The 23,540-nt window shown below is 35.7% G+C and overlaps 1 protein-coding gene across 19 annotated transcripts in view; it reads right to left on the bottom strand.

Annotated features, from left to right (window-relative positions):
• Nucleotides 1-23,540, bottom strand: part of VTI1A (vesicle transport through interaction with t-SNAREs 1A) — a 353,313-nt gene that overhangs the window by 272,750 nt on the left and 57,023 nt on the right. For 18 of the 19 annotated variants that reach the window (XR_004278473.1, XR_004278474.1, XR_004278478.1 and 15 more), the window contains exon 4: nucleotides 253-330. The exons of the other annotated variant lie outside the window; for it this stretch is intronic. Coding sequence is in view for 6 of the 18 variants with exons in the window: in XM_032311870.1 (XP_032167761.1) it covers nucleotides 253-330 (78 nt within the window). In the remaining 12 variants the exon portion in view is untranslated. The remainder of the gene's footprint in view (nucleotides 1-252; nucleotides 331-23,540) is intronic. 19 annotated transcript variants of the gene reach the window in all.

Raw genomic sequence — 23,540 nt, 5'->3', positions numbered from 1 at the left:
ACTAAATAATAAAGAAAAGAGAAGAAAAGATTTTTTTAAAAGATAGCGGACAGTGATCACAAGGTAAAGGGTTAAATGTAAGATCTCCAAGAAACATTTTGAAGTTGATTAAGACTCCAGCTTTGCATTAAACAGTGTCGCTTCCACATGAGTTGCGGCTAATACTGTTAAGGAGCAGCTTGAGAGCCCAGTGTGCCGGTGACCTCCTTCACCCTCCAGCCACCCACCGGGCCTTCCTGATTAGCATTCTACCTGGTTCTCTGAGGAATTCCCATCATCCCCTAGGAGCTCATTCCGTACTTCGTCACTGTAGGCAATCCGTGACCTTTTCTATAAAACAAAACAAAAAGGGAGAGAGCGAGATGAACGTTAGAAAGTAAAGGCTTCGGAGCATGACTGGTATCAAGGCTGATCATCTCAAACCTCGAGAGCCCCCTAATGGAAACCTCTTTGCTAAGATCTGCAAACCAAAGTTGGGTAAAGTTCTTGAACTTGAGAAGTTTCATGTAAATTAGAAGTTTTCCACATGCCAGTAATGAAAGAAAAATTCTACATTGTGTAAGTACTCCATTAATATTCACAAGTGGATCAGAACTGGGATGTTATTCCATACGCAGTCATTCAAATAAGCCTACTACACTGATGGAAATACAGCGATATAAGCCATCTATCGGCAAAACTCACCAGACTGTAATTAAAACAAGTGTATATGGGGGTCTTTAAAACTGTGGCAGGAAGTGAACTTTATACTACAGGTCTTTTAAATAAATCTCTAATTCAAGGATACTATTATAACTCCAACTGTACACTGGAATGCCTCGACAATAGTTCATCTGTATTTCCTGAATTGTTGTGATGTTACTAGCCAGAAAGAGATAGAGCTTAAAAGTCCATCCCATTTCCAAACAATAACTTAAATGACCCCGAGCCCTCCTCAAATAATGGCCCAAGGAAAAGTAATATGTGTGTGTGTGTGTGTGTGTGTGTGTGTGTATGCATGTGTGTGTGTGAACAAATTAAATTTCCCAATCCCAATAAGTAAAGGCAAATGGACTGAGTCAACCGTTCTCAGTCTTGGTAAATAAAGACAAGTGGGCTATGAGTCCACATTTCACTCAATGAAATTTTGTTTTATAAGAAATCGACCTTGACCTGTAAAATCAGAGGGACATGTGTCTATACCCAATTTATGAATTATCTAAATGTACACACATCTGGAAAAGCTAAAAGTCTCTGAAAGTTAGTTGGGAAGCTGGAGTGCCATCCTCAGATCCTCCTTCAGCATCACACTGTCAGATCCAAATGCAGATTTACAGGTTACTTTGCTGCCTTTTCTGCTTCTGAACTAAGTGAAAAAGAATCAATTTAAAAACAGCAGCTGGGAAATAGTAATCTTTTCTCATTTGCAGGCTACAGTTTAGGCTTTAAAATTTCGTACTTATTCAACTATGATCCGAAAAATTATTATAGTTTAAAAAGGACTATTCATAATCCCTGAGCAGAAGTCAACAAGATTTTTAATCAGATTTTTATACTAGTGAGTTATACTGCTTTGCAACATACATATCATGATATGTTAAATGTGAAATCATATTAGAATTAAAAAGGACCTTTAACAAGAAAACCCAATAGATTTTGAATCATGTTAAAGTTGCAGCCTTTCTCAATTGGGGTTCCTTATCTGAACCACAAAATGGAAAATTACTTTAATGACCATTTTCTTAATCTATCAAGGATGGTACATAAGATAGAGTTTAGTTCATTACATCGAACAGAAGCCTAAGGGCACTAGGGCTCAACTCTCTGGCAGAACCTAGTTGAAAAGGCTGACTGGAGTGTAAATAGAAATAAACGAAACTAGACATCCCTTTATCGTATTTATTTATATATTTATTCCAGAAAAACAAATCATTCTCATGGGATTTCTAAAGACCACTTTGGTTAAAATGAAATCAGAACCTGTACTCATTCTACCACACAAAATTTCCTCCCCATTTTACTACCCTCTGAATACACTCAGGAAAAAGATACAAAAACTGCAGGATGTTTCAGCAGAAACATGATGGCATCCCTTCTCCGCCCTGAGTCTCTACCCCAAGCCCCCTTCTCTACTGCAAGTTTATCTGCTGTACCTTAGCAAAGGCAGTAAGTCTATAAATAGATAAATAAAACCAACAATGTTGCAGAAGACAAAGTTGCAAAGTTAAGTCATTAGCCTCAGGTCATTAATGACATCTGTATCAGATGTCTTAACAAATCAGGAGTGAACCAACTCATTCAGTTGTGAACAAGCCAGACTTCTTACCACCACAGACAGCACGTATTAAGCCTGCTTCCCGTATTGTATTTGCTGAAGCTACTATTAATTATTCCTATAGACTTCATACAGAATTACTATACTGCGAGGTCAGTATACCTCACGGCCTTACACCACTATTTAGATCAAGCCAAACCTTTCTTTTACCCATTTGGAGATCCCCACTACAGTAGTTTCAAACTAGCTAAGCCAAAGTATTTTACAGCATTAAAGGAAATGAGAACCTTTAAACAGGCTGCGGTATCAGAGCTGCCTTTTTAATTATTCATTTCATCACTATGGGGGACTAAAACATTCCACAGTATGCAAGAATATCATATGGAGATTGTTTTTGTTTTTCCCCCTTTCACCAAAATATCAACAAATTGGCATAGATTGTTCAATTACATTATATTCTTATTTTGATTTACTAAACTTCAAAAGAAGAAGAAAATTACAATCACGTATCCCTAAATATCTAATCTTGTTTTGGTGAGAATCCATTGCTTTTGAAAACCAGCAATTAAGAGTATACATGCTTAGCAACAGAAGAGAACTAAGGATTTATCCACAGTTGAAGGGTGCTCCCTATAAATGTCAGTCTTTACTATTGGGATGGTAAAAACTGGTCACTTGGATGGCTTTCTGGATGTAATTAAGCAAATGATATGTTGAGTTTATAAAATGTTCTCTGATTAAACCTGTCTTAAAGAATAAAAAAAAAAAACCTCATTTCAAATATCAGAGATAGTTCCTCTTGAAAATGATACAAATGATGCAGAAAATTGAACTCTTTACACTGGAGTATCACTTTACAATTTAAAAAAAATCGAGACTTTGTTTTATTAAGAGTTATATTTAAATACCTGACATTGGTATTTTCTCCTAATTTTTTTGTGGTTTGAAATTTTAAGTAAGCTGATTGTAATCAGCTATAATTTAGCCTGTAGGATCATCACTAAACTGACTGAATACCAAAAGAGGCAAATTCCTTTCAATGACAAACTGCTTATTTTATTGATAATTTCCCTCCAAAACATCAATAAATAATTTTACCTTTTGTGGAATTTTTAATAGCCTCACTCTCCATTACTAAGTGCTCTGTATATTTTAATTCAGATGACTCAAAGTTAATGAAGCTGAAACATCGACTGTATCTTGATAAACTAACTAAAATATTTTTACTTTATTATCAACTGTATAAAATCTGTACTTTAGCCAAATGCAAGCATGAGAATTTGAGCTGGAAATGTCACACACTCAGCTACAGTTTGAAGGAACCCAATTCATAATGCATTTTATAAATAGTTAATGACTTCTATACATAAGCTAACCAGGCAAATCAAGAAATTGTCAACATTTTTAGTCTTAGTTGTCAGTTACCACTGTCTACTGGTGCTTTCTATGTGGCTTCTGGAGAAGACAGAAGCTCTATGCAGTTTGTAATCTATTGCAATTTCAGGTCTGTACCATAAGGGTGGAAAGCTTCAACTGACAATATTTGCCACACACACACACACAGTTAACACACAAGAGCATTTCTCACTTTCCGTTGTGTGTTTGTGTAAAGCTTATTCCCTCTAACTTATACTAAACTTAGGTGGACTAGACACAGTTGGGCAGAAAAATCTGTAGACCATATATGAACTATAGAAAGAGTATGGCAAATTAACAAGTGACTGTTATCCCTAAAAAGTTAGACACACAAAGTTTCGATGGCTGTTTTAAACTGATGACAAAAGTGAGTCCTTCATTGAGAAAGTGAGGATTTCGGATTCCAAGCAGTTTTCACTATTATACAGATACTGATTGGCTCATTTTGCACACCGATTGGCTGATTTTCTTAAAGTCAAGTTCAAACAGATATACTTGCCCAGTTCTGTCTGGAAATTTGGCTTGAAACAATCTGTCTACTTGACCCAAGCCTTAATATTTCCCAACTGAACTGAATATGTTTCTGGAGAGGCACTGCTAGACTACAAACAAAATGAATTAACTTGCTGAAACTAATTAAGAACCGTGATCTGTGGTGCAGCCTTCTATACCATTCTACATGTGAAACAGGGTACATATAGCCAGAATGAGGATTCTACAACCCACCACTCGCATAAGCATAACAATGCAGTTGGTTTACTACTAAAGCATATATGAGAATTTAATTTCCACAGCGTGCACATGGCAAAGCAATTGCTTAAATTGCCTCACCTGGGAATTTAATACAATGTTATCATCAGACCAGCCACATTGTAAATAGATTTATAATGCTTTCCATGTGCTGCACTCTGTTGCATATGAATTAAGTAATGATCTGGTATTAAAATAAAATCAGCTAGTTCCCACACCTGGCAGACAGGATATTTCACTAAATTAATACCCATACAGCTACATCACAAGGCAGGGGAGAGGAAACCATCTCTAAGGCATTTGACTTGAGCTTTACATGGGAGGCAAACACTCCATGGCTATGTAGAATGTCACTATGTTGAATGGGCTGCTCAAGACAATCTGTTTCTAACATCTGTATCACAGAATTAAGACTTTCTCATTTCCATTCAATTTTGGCCTAATTTTCTTCATTCAGTACTTTAATTACTAATCAGCAATCCACAACATTCACAAACACTAAGAAAGCCCTTTATTCTAATCTATGTGCTGCAGACAGCCAAATAATTGATACAAAGTGCAACATGGTTTTGGTAAGTAATGAAAGAACTGCTTGTCCTACTTCCTAATCAAATTGGTCTATAGAAGAAATGGTTAATAGATTTCTCCATAGGTCTAAAACAAATTACCCAGTCTGGCCAGACTTTTCCATTGCTTCTACCATGTCTTTCAATCTCCATATATTAAATGCCCAAAGTTACCAGGTGATTAGAAATTGTTATGTTTTTATAGCCAAAGAATTTAACTGCTCCTGTTACAGTTAACACTTAGGGATATCTTACAGAATACCATGAAATTATATTTATTAGCTAGTCATATAATTGCTGGCATTCATTTCTCATTGAATTCTAGCTGGTTTGAATTAAATAATATCATACTTCTATAGTGCCCAGATGGCATTTTCTAAAATGCATCTATCTTTGGCACAAAGCATTCCATTTTTAAACTCACTTCTATTTCCCCATGACCAATTTCAGCTTTTCAAACACACTCCACCCCTGACCCAGGGCTTAAAAAAGCTCATCAATCCAGGACAGGAAACTTACATTTTGGAGGAAAAAAATAAAAAGGAAGTTATGAAATTTTGTTCATCACTATGTTCTCTGTACCACATTAATTTCTAGCAAGAAAAAAAGAAAATTAAGATTAAAACACACCATGCTACATGATTTAGGTAAAGGCAAAGTATAGTGTTAGGTAAATGTTAAATCCTTGGAAAGTAGTTAAGATAAAAAAATGCAGGGCACTGAGCAAAAAGAACAGAGATAACATTTCAGTATGTGATCTTGGTCAAATTAAGTTTTCTGAGTATCACTTTCTTCAATATATAAAATAGCAACAATATTTATTTCTTGGGGCTGTTGTATGAATTTAAATATTATAAACAAATGGAAACCTATCATACATAATACTTTGGATGTGATAACCTTGCAAAAGACATTCAGCTAAATAACTTGGTAATATGGGAAAGGATGCAATAAAACCTGTACACATATATGGCTAAGAGTATAAATTAGTGTATCTTCTAGAAAATGATGTACCAATATATACCAAAAGCAATCTTAAAAAGTTCATATTATTTAACTCAGTAAATAATATGTCTACTACATTGTTTTGCCCAATTTCTTATTCTGTGATGCTACCATTTTTGGATGACTATCAGTAGGAAAAACTTTACTGCATTTCTTTAATGTTATCAGAGAAAGTAGGTTCCAGTCTGTTTCTTCTAAGTAATCATTCCACTAAACATGGCTTGCTCCTGCTCAAGGGACTGTTTAGAGTTAAAGGTCAACCTCATTCCTTGGAAAGTGCACATGCCACATGTCACCAATATTGTAACATTCATAAAGGGAAAGCACACTTTCTATCTATCATAAACTCATGGCCAATGGGCCATATGCAAGCCACCAGAGAGAAATACTAGGACGCCCTGCTGCTAGGCTACCAACAGTTGGAAAAGCAGGTTAACATGAGAACACTGAAAAGAATCCATTGTTCTTAGTATGTAATACCAGGAAAAGATATTTAAATTTTTTTGAAAGAAAATAATGTCTTTCTATCATAATCACTTTCATTTATTCTGCTTATACTTTCAAAACATTTTACGTGTTTGAAGTAGATATTTATGTTTTGGCTGCAAACAATGAGATAGATTATACCACACTTCTATTTTTAAAATTTTATCTATACTATCACATGTGACTATTTATATGCATATAATGAGGTTACACACACACACACAGGCTCATGCAAACCCATATGCAATCCATATGGAATAAGAAGGCTATTTGAGCTTCACAATGCTAGAATAGACCTTTATTTATACTAGGAACTCTGACCACATTGCTGCTACATCATTTAACCATTTGCAAAACAGAGAGCCCAGAAATCATGTTAACTGTACTTCTTCATTTCCTCTTCCAGCAATTCTAAACTTCAGCCTAAAATTTAAGTTTAGCATTGGTGTTTCAAAATGCAGTGTGAAAAAAAAAAAAAAAAATGCAGTGTGAGTTAGTATCGTGGCCTCACTTGCTTGCAGGTACTTGTAGTTTATGACTTTCACATTGCTTTTGAACACAGTATGGCTGTGTCTTAAATCATGTTAGACTGTCAATCAATAATTAAGTTACTTCATTCAGAAAATCAGCTCATAATAGAATGCCCAGATGTTGCTGTCAACATCTGGAACAGTGTTAAGTTTCAGTCGACGAAATCTAATTCTTTGAAATCTTTCTGAATATAAAATAAAATAACTCTATAGATTATACTTGAAATAATCAAAATGTCAAAATGTTTATAGTTTTGTTTGACAATAATAACATATAGATACCCTATGTACTCCCACTGGAAAAATGATACTCTGATAGATGAATGCTATATAACAGATGCTTTATTTGTATTTTTAAAAGAACTACTGAAATAGAGTACACGAATTACATAATTAAGTTGTATGTAGGTATCCTCATGTAATCTGCCTAGCATCAGGAAGGAAAAGCACTCATTCATGGAAAATCTGTCCATAGCCATAATTTCATGTAATCTAGATATCCAAGAGCAAATGATCTCAATGATTCTGTAACTGACACCGAGCTATCTCAGAAAGAACAGAACCGACATAAGGCAATGTCTAGACCAGCCTTTCATATTTAGAGATGAAGAGTTCTAAGCCAGATGAGTGATCTCCCCAACGCCACACACTTGGGAAAGACTAGGCAGAAGAAGGATGGAATCCGTTTCCCAACATCAGTGCTCTATTTACTTAAACACGCCACCTTTCATTTTACCAAACCACCATGGCAGGCTGGGGCCATTCTACTGCTCCGTCCCCAGGGCAGGCTTAGCTGCACCATTCACCTGGTTCTAGGAATTTATCATCAACTATAAATTTGAATAGTCTACAGATTTTGTTTCTTGTCACTCTCTTCCAAAATAAACAAAAAACAAGCCTTTACTTATACATTGTTGTCAACATCTGGAATCTTGACAATAATAAAATTGGAAGTTCAAGGGTGATGAATGCTTAAGGCAGAATGTTTTATATCATAGAATAAAACGTCTGATCTGAGGGTGAGTCACAACCACACTTATGGGTGTAACTTAGATATGTTTCAAGATTAATCTTCAAAGGCTCTGCCATAAAGCACCAATAATCTACCCACATGGCGGGAGAGAAGCCGCACTGGTTATTAAGATGGGTTAAGAACTGCCTTCTTGCCCATGGGATCTGGTGACTCCCTATATATTTACTCTACAATTTCAGATTGGAACCAGCCATCTAATGGGCAAACAATGTTTACAGTATTTTCCCCCCAATACTAGCTTTTGAACACACATTGTGACAGATTCTTTATTACAGTATGTGCTGTGTTATAGTGAGGTTATGGTTCTCATAGTTCAGAGATGCCTTTTAATAGTTTATGAATATAGCCAATAAAACTGTGATGCTTAGGCAGTAAAACTAAGTTCTTTGAGCCCGAATGCTCTATGGAAACATTCTGAAGATTACTTCCCCATCTGGGTGACCCCAAACTATAACGTATAATAACTATGAATATTCATACCTGATTCACAAATATGTTCTTCCTATAAGACTCTCTATCTTCGGCTGAAGACAATAAAATCCTGCCTACTCGGGGGCTTTGCTTCATCAGTTAAATGTTGTTTCTTTTATATCATCAGTGTATCACTTTCTACTGGTTCTTTCCTTGAAGGACATAAACATTCTCAACTATTCCAGCTTCATATACTTCAGCCTGTGCTATACTGCCCAGCCAATCCCCAACCCCTCTTTATCCTTCTCTTCCTGGCCAAGCTTCTTGAATGGGTATCCCAGGAACATTAACCTCACTTACTCATGCCCCTGCCACTTCTCAACTTAAAACAAACTTGATGCTTTCCTGTCATGCCACAGGACTCCTTAGGATCACCAGTATCTCCCTAGTTAACAAAATCATTGGCCATGTTTTCTAAGTAAACTTTTGGAAGTTTTAGAATAGTTAAAGATTTACTAAAAAGTTACAAAGGTAGTAGAGTCCCTATGTAACCCACACTTAGGTTCCCCTATTAACACTTTACCTTAGTATGGTACACTTGTCATAGTTAATGAATCAACAGTCCATTATTACACATTATTATTAACTAAAGTACATACTTTTTTCCAGCTTTCCTTAATACTTAATGCTCTTTTTTTTTGTTCCAGATGCCATCCAGGATTCCATGTTACATTTACTAGTCATCTGTTCTTAGGCTCCTCTTGGCTATGACAATTTCTCAGACTGTCCTTATTTTTGATGATTTTGAAAGTTTTGAAGAAGACTGGTCAGGTGTTTTTGTAGAATGTCCTTCAACTGGGATCTGTCTGATGTTCTTCTACTGACTAGACTGCAGTAATATATTTTTTGGAGGAAGACCAAAGAAGTAAAATGCCATTTTCATCAGATCATATCCAAGGTACATACTATCAACATGACCTATCACTACTGATGTTGACCTTGGTACGTAGCTTGAGGTAGTGTTCATCATGTTTCTCCACTGAAAAGCTACTCTTTTCCCCCTTCTGTATTGTACTTACTATGTGCAGCCCACATTTAAGAAGTGGCTAGTTATGCTCTATCTCTTCCAGGGAGGAGTATCTTCATAAGTCATTTGGCATTCTTCTACTCAAAAGAAGTCTACTCAATCATTATCCAATCATTTATTGATATCAGTATGGACTTAAGGATATTTATTTTATACTTTGACTTATAGTCTAATACTATATCATTAATTTTGTTGCTCAGAATGTACAACTTTGGCTTCAATGGCCACTTTTCAGTCCTCTTCTCATTTGACCTCTTGATGGCATTTGACATCATTGCCCACTTTCTCCTTAGCAGTTACTGTGCCATCCTCCTTAGGAATTCCTCCCATCCTCTGGTCTCTCCTTCTCAGTCTCCTCCATTATAACTTCTCTCTCAGTCTGACTGGGTCTTCCTCCTAGACCTCTTCTCCCTCATTTGAATGATCTTATTTTTACTCACTGTTCTAACTACCAACTAGAAGTTGACAAAGGCATGTTTTTTTGCATATTATTCTTACAAATCTAATTCCTACTGGGTGCCTTAGAAAATCTGAAGGCATCTCAGGCTTAACACAGACATAGTGGGGCATTTTCTTTCTCTATTTATATGGCTCTTCCTTCTGTTTTCCCTAGTTGGATGTATTGTTTTACCATGCACAGTCTCCCCAGATAAAAATCTAAAAATTATTTCCAAATCCAATACATCACCAAGAACTAGGGATTTTTTTTTTTTTCAGAATATCTACAACTGGGCCTCTTAGCCATATTTCCAGGATGTCTGTTACCTTATGAACTAGTCCCAATTCTTTTCCTATAACTGTTGCTACCACATATTTCATCCCTCTTTTTATGTATGAATTATATTTGAGAGATACCTGTATGGTAAGCCTGACATGTTTTAAGGCAGAGGTTAGCCAAAAGGTACAAATTCTCAGTTCATCTTAGGAAGTAAAGGAGACCCCTTCAAACCAATCTCAGAATATCAAAGCCCCAAAGGAATCACTGTGTAAAGATACAACTTATTTCAGAATAGAGAAATAGAAATAGTTAAAATAGAAAGCAAATACATTTGACAAAAGCCAATATAGGTACACCCTGTTTTTGGAAGATACACATTATGCCCTCCACTTAAGGGCCTACATCAGTACCTGTTTTTGCTAATGGGAAATCTGAAGAGGATTCTTGCTTTTACAAAAAAAGGTGAAAAGTGAAAATAACATTCCACATTTGTTTTTCAGTGAGCTATTGGGGAGAGAGCTTCCACCCTGAGTGGTGAAAGGGGCCCCACTCAGGAACAGCACACAGCATCTCAGCATCGGGCTGCCAGAGTTCTGAACTGGGGCTGTGAGCATCTGTGTTTTATCTCCATTTATTTTGTGTATCGATTAGCGAGCTCTTCCTTAAGGTATCAGAAAAGCTTAAGACAGGTCGTTCTTTGGGTCTGGGGATGTTTTAAAAAAAAAAATCTTTCCATATAACAATGATCATTGTTTCTTTGCTTTATGTCATTTCGGCTTACGGATGGTTTCATAGGAACACTCCGCTTTCAGATAGCGGGGGAAACCTGAATACTACGGGAAAATGCTAAGCAACAAACCTCTCTCCAACTTTATAAGTCAATACCACATTTCCCTTTAATTTCAAATAGAGGCATATCTCATATGAGCTATTTTTTTTGTTCTCCTAAGTCAGATATTCCCATTTTTTTTATTATGTAGACGCTAAAAGACCACCATTTCAAACGAGATGATGTGCATGCATATTTCTTCTTTGTTTGTCTGATTTGTGTAGCTCAGGAATATGGATTACTTCTGTTATCTGCACGAAGAAGCTCTGCTACAAGCCTGGCATTCAGTTTGCTTTTATCTCTGAGACCCCAAATTGTACCGTTAGGCAACAGAGGGCACTTATCTAGATTGAACTGTCATACAAATAGATTTTTGTCAGCCATTCAATTTGTATTGGGGAACACGCCAACAAAAACAAAACCTGGCAATTTAAAACAACAAACCTATCCTCTCCTGACAGGAACAAATTGCTGTATTTCAAATGAGTAAGAATTACTAGAGATCGCACATCCTGCATGTGGGTGCTATGGAAAGAAAAATATTCTCCAAACTAGTTCTGTCTAGTTTTTCTGGCAGTGGCCTAACATAAAGCAAACATGCAGTCTACATAATACTAATAAGCACACAAGGAAAAAAAAAAAAAAAAAACACTAGCAGACAGGAATTACATGTTATCAGAGGACAATGAGGCTTTCTGATAAAATTCCAGGTCAAAATTCAGTGGCTACATGAAGAAGGCAACATGGTGCTGCATTTTTACTTTGTTCTCTGAACTCTGGTCCTTCCAGGAATACAGGTGGTACCTCTGCCCACAAAATACTCAACTGGAGTAGTAAGACCATCATTCCCCCTGAGCCTAACTTGATTCTGGCTCTGTGTCTTCCACAGCCACTGAAAACTTTAGAGAAATGACTTCACCATAGTTACACCCCTTCCATACCTCAGGCTATTTTGAAAAATATTCAGTGTTCATCTATTCAAAGTTGGTTTTAACCTCAGACAGTAAAGATCTTGATAAATTAATCAGTAAAAACACAGTAATAAAATTTTCACAACTTGAAAATAATTTCAATCTGCCCATCAGTATGTTTAACTCTCTCCTATTATTTTTGTCTGATTTGAATCTCATTCTCTTTTTTATAGACTCCATCTTTATTCTGGACTTATGCAGCTACTCCTTCAGTGACATCCCAACTTAGACTTGAACATGAAAATTCAGCCCTGTGAATCCACATCAAGCTGAAATAGTAAATATACAAACTTAAAGGTCAAACACCATGTAATTTTGCTGAATAGAGAGATCTAACTAGTATGAGTATTCAAACACAAATATTTACATTTAAAAATGAGTTTTCTTTAACAAAAATTATGTCACAAGAAATTGGTACACAAAAATTCTGTAATATGTCACCTGAAGAAGCTGTAACATTATATTTTGTGGCAACAGGTATTGGGTGTAGATCTTCAGATTTTATTAAGGGACAATCTGAAAAAATAATATACTCCAGACACAAGGCATGAAAAGGACCTCATGAATGGTAGTTAAAATAGATAACAAGACAAAAACACAGTGAAATATAATAGTTCAAGTTGCCTCTACATTTCAGTAAATAATAGAGCTATCTGAGAAAAAACATTTTTACCTTGAAGAAAGGTATAAAATTACATTATTTAAAAAACATCAACAGATACATGATGAACGCAACTTATTTTCAAATGGTTCAGAAAACAGGCATATATGTAGAGAGTTAAACATCAGTAGAGAAAGCATGCACAGATGACAAAGCAAATGGAACAAAATGCTAACAAGTAAATCTAGTCAAAGAATATATGTATGGCATGCATGGGTGGCTTAGTCATTGAAGCGTCTGCCTTCGGCTCAGGTCATGATTCCAGGGTTCTGGGATTGAGTCCTACAGCGGGCTCCTGGCTCAGCAGGAAGTCTGCTTCTCCCTCTACCCTTCCCCCCTGCTTGTGATCACTGTCACTCTCTGTATTTTACTCAAATAAATAAATAAAATCTTAAAAAAGAAAGAATCTATGTATGTATGTTCTTTGTACTATTCTTCAAATTTCTCTGAAAGTTTGGGATTATTTCCAAATAAAAAGTTTAAAATGATTAAAAAGTGTAAAAAGATTAGCGGGGGAAGAAGGTAGAGGCTTTTGATAAGCTATTTTTTCTAAAATTAGTTAATGTCGAGAAACAAAACCTTGATTAGATAGTCATTATTGTTAATTAAAAATATGAGACCATTCCTCAAAATGGTCAAAATCAGAAACTGAAACTGTTAATTTTTACCATTTATGATGGGGTTTCCCATTTTTTCAGTAAAAATACATAACTTTATTTGCTGGGGTTTTTTTTTAAGATTTTATTTATTTATTTATTTAGTTAGTTAGTTATTACAGAGAGAGCAGAAAAGACTGTGAGAGAAAACACAAGCAGGGGGAGCAGCAGAGGGAGAGGGAGAAGCAGGCTCCCCACTGAGTAGAGAGCCCATTGAGGGGCTCAATCTCAGGACTCCAGGATCATGACCTGAAGACAGACACTTAACCAACTGAGCCACCCAGGCATCCCTTATTTGCTAGTTTCAAATTAGCAACATAGTTTTCTTTTTATAGTTCAGTTATTAGAATGGACTCAATCTGTATCATCCATGGTTGAGGAACCTGGGTGGTTCAGTCAGTTTGGCAGTTAAGCATCTACTTTTGGCTGGGATCAACTGGATCTACTGGGGTCCTGGGATCAAGCCCCACATCTGGCTCCCTTCTCAGTGGGGAGTCTGCTTATCCTTCTCCCTCGGTCCCTCCATCCCCAGTTCATGCCCCCCCTTTCTGAAATGAATAAATAAAATCTTAAAAGAAATAAATCATCCATGGTCAGTGAAGTTCAAAGTTATCAGGTTAACATAAACAGAATATTATCCACCATTTACAATGGTTTGTACTTCATTTCAAATTAGAAGTTCTGAGGACACTAATTCTAAATTCAGTTGCTTATTAGATAGTAAGAAGTGATTTATCATTATTATTTCTTTTAACAAAAACACCTAGAGGATCCTAATACAAATCTCACTGGAGTATTTGCACTAACTACAGATCTTCTACCATGCTCTTACGTCATTCTCTAATGTTCTTGAAGAGAACACACATTCTCAGATAGTTAGACATGTGCCTGCTAGACTTTGACTTGATTTGGCAACCAAGGTATTGCTGATCTAATTTTGAGTGTGATGGCCCTAGACAGGGACTGAGTGCAATTCTATTCTCTGAAAAGAAACAGCCAATTCTGGTGCTCTATAAATATGCAATCATAATAGAACCTGAGGGCTAGAAGGGACCCTGAGAGGTCCTCCAGTCTGCCTTATTCCCTTAAATCATCCTACACTAAACATCTCTTATAAAAACCTATGGAATGAGATGCCTCAATTTTCACAAATGAGGTTTACCAACAGTCACTGGCTATTGGCAGGAACTATTTCCCTACATTAAGCTCAAATGTATGGCATTATAGTTGCACATACAGTACAGACCAATAACACCTGCTGACCACACTTGGCAGAGTAGTTCTTCACAGATTTGAAGACACTTAAAAACTCCACAACTTTCCATCATGGAAAATGATCCCAGTGGGGGATCTTTAGATTATTAGACTTTCCTTATATGTCTAATTTTGCAAATGTTAATCATCTGAGGGGCCCACTCCAGAATTTTCTCTGTTATTTTTAGGAATGGTAGCCCCAACTGCACTCAGAGGTGGACATTAGTAGACTCTTCCAAAATCTAAATGAACCAATGTGTACTCAACCTTATTCATGATATGTAAAGCTGTGGAGATCCTTTTTTTTTCTCTTTTATTCCTTATTTCTGCTCTTAATACATTTAATATTCTTTACACACATTAATTTTTAGCTGAGTTTTCAGGCTAGTGTCTATTACTCTTATTTTCTGGTCCTTTGAAGAAACAATACATTAAATTAGAGAGACCTCCAATTTGGGCATCTATCTGATGAACCTGGATTCAAACTGCAGCTTTGTCCTTTTCTAGTTGTGATTACTAAGCAAGTTTTTGAATCCCTGTGTACCTCAGGTCTAATTAAGATAAAGTTTATGAAACAGCTAATATAGTGTTGAACATGTACTAGAAATTGAAGAAAAACCACTGTTTTGATAATAATTATTATTATTGAGAATGCCAGCAAGCCTCTTTCTCCAGTGTATCAAACTCTGGGTTTGTTGCCTCAGCTCTTTAATATGACCTCACACACCTATGGCCCAATATGGCCTGTCAGTTCTGCTCCCAGTCGTCACCCAAACTCCTGATATAAAAACCTGACTGCTACTCCAATCCAGTTCCTTCTGGCTTTAGAGACTCAATTTTGCCTCTTATTTTTGGCTTTTTTTTCTTTTGACTCTTTTTTACTTATATCTGAACTTAAGTTCCTCTGCTTTGAGTCTTAATGTTTTCTGAGCATTTAGGTTCCAATTCACTCTTCTGCTCTGTCTCTAGAAGAGAAAATACCTGTCTCTGTTATCCCAAGCTCTAAAAGGAATTCAGGCAGTAATACAAGATAGAAGCTTCAAAGATAATGTGCTTCATTATCAGCACATTATTTAACAGTACGAGTTGAACTAACTATGATTTAAATCCCAGTTTTGCTATTTATTATCCATGTGGCTGAAGAGAGGGTGTTTAACCTTTCCAAGTCTATGTCTGTACATCTGCATAAGAAAAATAAATATACTTTGTTATAGTAATTACATGGGACTTGCAATAAGAACACTGTTGCAGAAGTTAACAGGTTCCCCCTAAGTCACCATTTTCCCTCTCTTTCCCCTCTGGGGTGGGGTGGGTAGGTGAGAAACAAGAACAAATATATTCTGAATTCTATGCTTGGCAAAACTAGAAACCAGATATTATTCATGGATCCCAAAATATGTGGGGAGCTGTCCAAAAGCAGATGAGATCATGCAGAGCTACTTGGTAGAGGGTGAGAAAACACATGAAGGTTAAGAGGTCTCAGCGATAGCTGAGCTCAACAGGCACCAGCCAAAATATACCTCTTCAAGGTGGGAGACTCAATCTGAAGCATAAAATCCATGTGCTCTGTTTGAAACAATGGATGTGGGGACAGGTGTTAAGTGGCCACTGGCAGAAGCTTTCCTAGACATAATTTGTCCAAAGAAGTAGAAGAGGCAGTGGTAAATAAAGAATAACACCGAACTTCAGTTCCTTATAGAAGGTTACAAGAGACCATTGCCTTCACCTTAACAAACAATGCAAGCTGGAGAAGCGACAAAATCATCATTTTTAAAACCTGAAAGAGAGATGATGGCACAAAGACACCCAAGTGGAACATTCCAGAAAATCCATGAGCATTCCATAATAAAGAAGAGGCCCATGGCTATTCTCATTCCTGGAGGAGCAGAATAAGCCTCTGCAGTTATAGGTAAAAAGAAACCGGCCAAACTTCTAACAAACCTTGAGAGTCTGCATCAGCGTTGGCGTAATACATAGGATTTAAACAAACCTGAGCCACAGAGTGGGGTATGAGGTTTACTAACCAACTAAGGTACACTAACATACTTGGCTATTATAGGCTAAGGATGGGGCAAGATAGCTGATAGAAACCTATCTGAGGCATTCCACCATTTCAGCCACCGAAGGCTGAAGTGGGAGAGGTGAACAGTAGAGCTGAGAGAAAATGCTCTGAGGGATTCTGGGTCTTCAAAGAGTGTAATCCCACTAATTTCCTAAGGCTTAGCTTTGGTGGAGCAGAGAGAAATCTCCAAAGGTACAGAAAGCCAAGATCAGGACTGGAGAGCAAAGACAACTCCCCAGAGGCTCAAAAAGTTAGCAATGGGGATGTAAATCAGAGAAAGAGATCCCACAAATCAAAAGGATGGTGGCTTGGTTGAAAAGCAGAATGAAATCTCTGGAAACTCACCAGAGCTCAAAGCTCAGGCTCTGCTGAAAGGAAAACCTAACTACAGCCTCAAAATGTGAACTAAACTGAAGTTACAAAAAAAAAAGGAGCCCACACACAGCCCAATTATAGGTCAGACTGACTCAGCCACTCCTCCATAGAAGCCTGAAAGAAATGGGAGTGTTTGTGTTTGTTTTGTGTGTTCTATTTTTTGATAAAATCTTCCTTACTTTGCTCTCTATTCCTCTTTTATGTAAAATATCCAACACACAATCAAAAATTACAAGACACATGAAAAAGCAAGAAAATGTGACCCATGGTCACACACTCAGAGATGATCCTTGTATTTGAATTATCACACAGGGACTTTAAAATAACTATGATAAAAATACTAAGGGATATGGTAGAAAAGATGGACAACACACATTGCAGAAATGGGGAATTTCAGTAGAGAAAGAGAGACTATAAAAATAAACCAAATATAGAGAAATGATATCACAAAGAATGTGGTATCAAAATGTAAATAAAATGAGATTAAAATCACTTAAGAGCATACTGGAAACAGCAAAGAAAAGGACCCATAAACCTAAAAGGAGATCAATGAAAAGTATCCAAACCAAAACACAAAGATACAAAGAAAAAAGATACAAAGAAAAAAGCAAAGCAAGGCATATAAGAACTGTGGAATGATATTAAATGACCTAACATATTTATAATTGGGAGTCAAAAAAGGAAAATAGAGAGAATGGGGCAGAAGAAATATTTAAATAAATAATGACTGAAAACTTTATAAAACTGATGAAAGAGATCACCCCATAGGTCCAGCAAGCTCAATGATTCACCGGCAAGTTCACACCTGCTGCAAAGAAACCACACCTAGGTACAACATAATTAAACTGTCTGCTGAAGCACAAAGATACATAGCAAATCTTAAAAGCAGCCAGAGGGTAAGGGAACATTTGTCATAGATAGAGAGCAAAAATGGTATAAATTATAGAAGACTTCTCACCAGTAACAATGGAGGCCAGAGGATAATAAAATTATATCTTTACAGTGTAGAAAGGTTGGAAAATAAACCTGTCAAACAGTCAATGTCCAGTGAAAATATTATTTAAAGCTGATGATGAAATAAAGGCCTTTCTCCCTCCAGATAGATAAAAGCAGAAAGAATTCACCACCAGCAGAACTGTCCAACTGGATATGCTAAAATGAATTCTTCGACCAAATGGAAATTGTGAATTGCATGAGGGAAGAAAAGAGCTCCAACAAGTAAATATCTGAGTGGATATAAAAGGCTTTTTCTATGTATATGTCATAAGGCTCACGGCATATATAGAAGTAAAATGTAAAACAACAAGGGAACAAAGGGTGGGACGGATTTCTACTATGGAAGGTCTTAACATTGTCCATGAAGTAAAATGAGATTGTTTGAAAGCAGAGTGTAGTAACTTAAAGATACATACTGTACTCTCTTACGGGAACCACTTAAAAATACCACAGAGGCATTCTTAAAAATGTAATGTAGGAGATAGAATGTAATATTAGAAAGTGTGATTTATTCTAAAGAAGGCAAGAAGTAAGGAGCAAAAGAACAAAGAATAAGCACAGTATATATATACACAGTCATATATGTAAAATATATGTCATATACATGTCAAGTATACCTCAATAAAGTTGTTTTTCCAAAACAGGAAAAAACAAAGTGCACACTAATACTATTATTACTTAATATTTTACTGAAAATACTAGCAAACATAATTAGACAGTTAGAATTAAAGCAAAAACCACCACTACTGAGAAATGATGTAATTATACATCTCAGAAACTCAAGAGACTCAACTGAAATTGCAAACTACAAGTGAATATAACAAGAGAGCAAGCTGAAATAGTAAAATACAGAAAACAATTAATATATACAAATGACAGTTAGAAGATGTAATGGAAGAAAGGCTCCCATTTAAGGTAAAAACATAAAAGATAAAACAACCAGGAATAATTTTACCTTAATTGATTTATAATCCTGAAGTGAAAAGGCCTTTCTAACTATGATTCTAAAGACAGAACCATAAAAGATAGATGATTTGGGGGTGCCAGGGTGGTTCAGTGGGTTAGGGCTTCTGCCTTGGGCTCAGGTCATGATCCTAGGGTCCTGGGATGGGCGGTGAGCTTCCCCCCCCCACCCACCCACCGCCTGCCTCTCTGCGTACTTGTATCTCTATCTGTCAGATAGACAAATAAAATCTATAAAAAAAAAAAAAGATAGATGATTTTGACCATATAAAAGTTAAGTATTTTTGAATGGCAAAATATAGAACAGTGAGAGAATAAATTTAGTGTTCAATTTAACAAAGTTTAAAGACAAACTACAAACTAAAAAAAAAAAAAAAAAAAAATTATATTTTGAACAAGGGTTAAGCTTCAAGACATACCAGTCAATACCTTGTAGACATTGTGGGTTTGGTTCCAGACCACCACAATAAAGCCAACATTGCAATATAAAGTGATTCAAATTAATTTTTTGGTTTTCCAGTGTATATAAAAGTTACGTTTATATTGTACTGTAGTCTAATAAGTGTGTAGTAGCCTTGTGTCTAGATAAAAATGTACATACCTTAATTTAAAGATATTGCTAAAAAACGCTAACCATCGTCTGAGCTTTCAGCAAGTCATAATAATCATTGATCATAGATCATCATAAAAATAATAATAGTGAAAGGGTTGAAATATTCAGATAGCATTGAGAATTACCAAAATGTGCCATAGAGCCAAAAAGTGAGCAAATTCTGTTAGAAAAATAGCATCAACAGAGTTGCTCAACAGAGTTACCACAAACTTTCAATTTGTAAAAAACACAGTTATCTGTGAAGCACCATAAAATGAGGCATGGTTGTACAAAGGATTCTTAGACATTAATATGAAAAAGAGCAACAATCAGCAGTCCCCTAACCCCCCCAAAACTCACAAAGGGTAAAAACAGTTCCTGAAAGGGGCACCTGGGTGGCTCAGTCATTAAGCGGCTGCCTTCAGCTCCGGTCATGATCCCAGGATCCTGGGATCGAGCCCCACATCGAGCCCACTTCAGGCTGCCTGCTTGGCAGGAAGCCTGCTTCTCCTTCTCCCACTCCCCCTGCTTATATCCCTCTCTCGCTGTATCTCCCTATGCCAAATAGATAAAATGTTTTAAAATAAAAAACAGTTCCTAAAAACATTCCATCTCACTCATGAGAAAAGTTTAATGAAAACTACATTAAGCTACCCCTTTATTCCTATCCATTTGACCAAAATCCAGAAGTCTGATACTTCATGTTGTAAGTGAAAATTCATTTTGTGAGTAACTGTTGTCTCTCGTGCATGGCCATGGCAAGTGTCAACGGGGATATGCCCCACAGAGGACGAGTGTGGAAGGGCGATCAATATTACAAATGCACACACTCTTAGAAGAAGTTCTATTTTTTTCTTTGCATGAAAAATGACAAAGTTCAATGTCATTCAGTGCAGCACTACATGCAATATCAAAAACCGTCTACCGATAGGATTGGTTGAATAAATCTGGTACATTCATACAATGGAACACTCTTCAGGTATATATATAGAATGCGTGACTTTTTTACATACTGCTCTCCAAGATCAATTGAACAGTGAAGAAAGCAAGGTTCAAAATAGTACGTACAGCTTATGTTGTCTTGTTATTTAAAGGGGGGGAGGGAGAAGAATGTACATTTTGTATTTGCTTGTATATACGTAAAGAAAAGCTGAAAAGATATACAAAGAATTAATAACAGCAGTTACCTAGGTTAGGGATTTGGGGAAGAGTGGAGTGGGGAACTGAGATGGGCAAGAGAAGTGGGAGGGAGAATTTTTCCTATACAAATGATGATCATCTTTAATCAGTACCATAATCTCCAGTATCTACTGGGGAAAAGTTTTCCAATAATGCAACAAAAACCTTCAGGTTATATTTTTAGGACTTTTTGGCAATTGTTAATGAATACTTTGAAGGATAGTTTAAATAATGGGGACATTTTAGGCATGAGATTAAGAAAAATTTTAAAAAATTAAAAAATAAAAGAAGAACTGGACCATGGAGAAGTTTCCCAAGGGAAAAAAGCAGGAATCCCCATGTCTGACTCAACTGAGTCAAGTGGCTTGGGCAGAATGCTGAACAGTGTGCCACAGGGTGCAATCGCACTCTGGCCCCTGTACCAAGGGATAAGTAATCCAGAAAATGTTACCATTCATAATCTCTGCAGATCCAGCACATCAGACTCTTGTGAATGGGTAAAATAAGAAATGGTAATTAAAAACCCAATCCATAACAATATAAATGCACTATTTCACATGGATCACAAGAAATAAGACTTGCAAAACCAATCAATTAAGTGATAAAAGATGATGTCTACCAAACAGGCCAGAAGATATTAAACTTTATTATATTATATATGTAATATTATATTATATAAACAATATTATATTATTATAACGTAACTATATTATTATATATTAAACTTTAATATAAGGACTGTCCTCTTCAAGTCTCCTTCCAAGCCACGATTCTGTTAGTGGAAGAAAACTTGGAAAATTTATTTAAAGAAAGCATTTGATCAATATCAAAAATTTTAATTTTAGGTTTCACGAATTACAATATTGTCACCTTATCAAATGGGAATCCTCTCCCTTCTCAGGAAAAGCAACAAGCAACACAAAAATTTGTTTGCTTTCTTTTAGGGATAAGAGAAAGCCAAGGCAATTTAAATTAAAAGCATACTTCAAACTTCCATAAAAACTCTGTTTTGTTTGTTCCTAAGGAACCAAGTTGTAAAAACATGAAAATTAGTTGCTTGCAGGACACCAACACTAGAAATAGAATAATGGGAAAGAAATCAAGTTAGCTGTGTTAAAAGAAACAAAATAAGGTTTAATTCTAAGCTACCAATAAAAAAAGCACATAGACTTAAATTAGAGTTTATACTTTCTTGAAAAGGTCAAGATCTCCCTATTCCTGAGCAAGTTGTAGACATGTGGTTCCAGGGACTAGAGCCAATGTTAATAAAACAAGATCATGCTATTGATCACAAGCAGGAGTTGGGAAGAAAATGAAGACAGTTATATACAAGTCAAGTCTCACTTTAAGAAAAATAACTAAAAATACACAATCTGATGATAATAGGTCAGCAGTCATGTTCACAGAAATTTAACACATGTAAAAATCATATGCAGGCATCCTTCTAATACCCCACATTTATCATATCACATTGATTAACCATTCAGTTCCATTTGATGTATGGAACATTTCTCTCTCTCTCTCTCTTTTTTTTTTTTTTTTTTTTTTTTGGTAAGGATAATTGAGTTGGAGGCCACAGATATAACTACAGATACTAATCCCTAATTTATCCATGACAGGTAAAAAAGAAGTATACTAGATTTTAAAAAAAAAGAGTAAGGATTCTAGTATATTTTGCTACTTAACTACAATGATGGCTAATCACATTATGTTTATTTGTAAAATAGCAAAGAGGATATAGAATTGTAGAAGTTGGAAGACCTAAGATCATAGAAACTGAAGTAAATATCTACTTTAAAGGTTCCCACATACAACTATGCTCAATACTACTGTAAACTCATGCAATATCTCTTTAAGAAAGCTATATTTTCCTTACGACATTATTTTGGAAAACAAGATGCTACTAGTCCCCAATTTAAAAAAAAAATCTTACTATTTAATATATAAGTAAATTTTTGGTATAAAAGTTCTAGATCTTGGGGGAAAAGATGAATATCTATTCCCACCAAAAAAGTTTTTGTTTTCAAATAGGAATTAAATCATGGAATTTTTGAAAAATGTGACTATTAATACTCTTTAAAAATCAAATTAAAATATTGATCAGGAATGAAAAGAATTTTAGAAGTAATATTTATTACTTCTTTCATTTTCTCTCTCTCTTTTTGTAAATGACTTTTAAAAACCATAATCTAGAATTTGCTTTAAGAGAGAATAGAAAGATGGAAAGATGGAAAATTCTTAAAATAGCTTAACATAGAAGACCAGAAATATTTGAATTAATTATAAACTAGACTATGTCATGATGACATAAAATAAGGACTGCTACTAGTTTTTTTTAGAAAAAAATTTCAATTAATAAAGCCACAAAGTTTTACTGAGAATCTCATGCTCAAAAAAGATAGCGAATCTGAATAAAACTATAGGCATGGAATTCTGCACCATTCACCAATTTGTCCATTCATTTCTGCATTTGTTTAGCATTTTTTAACAGGACTACATGCCAGGTATTATATTTTTAATAAAACAGATTCCTGGTGTGAACTCCTCAGTGAGGTAGGCATTAAGACAAATAACGTTAATAAGTATAAACTTATAAACTTGGACTATAAAATTGTATTAGTACAGTAGAAGGAAGGAAGGAACTAGCCCGGTTTGATCAGGTCAAGAATGGTTTTACAAAGGTGATGTGTGACCTGGGGTTTACATGAGTAGTTTATCAAATGGAAAAGAAGAAAGGATAACCATT

The sequence above is a fragment of the Mustela erminea genome, chromosome 14, assembly GCF_009829155.1.
Source record: "Mustela erminea isolate mMusErm1 chromosome 14, mMusErm1.Pri, whole genome shotgun sequence".
NCBI lineage: Eukaryota > Metazoa > Chordata > Mammalia > Carnivora > Mustelidae > Mustela > Mustela erminea.
This window is presented reverse-complemented; position numbering and strand designations above follow the sequence as displayed.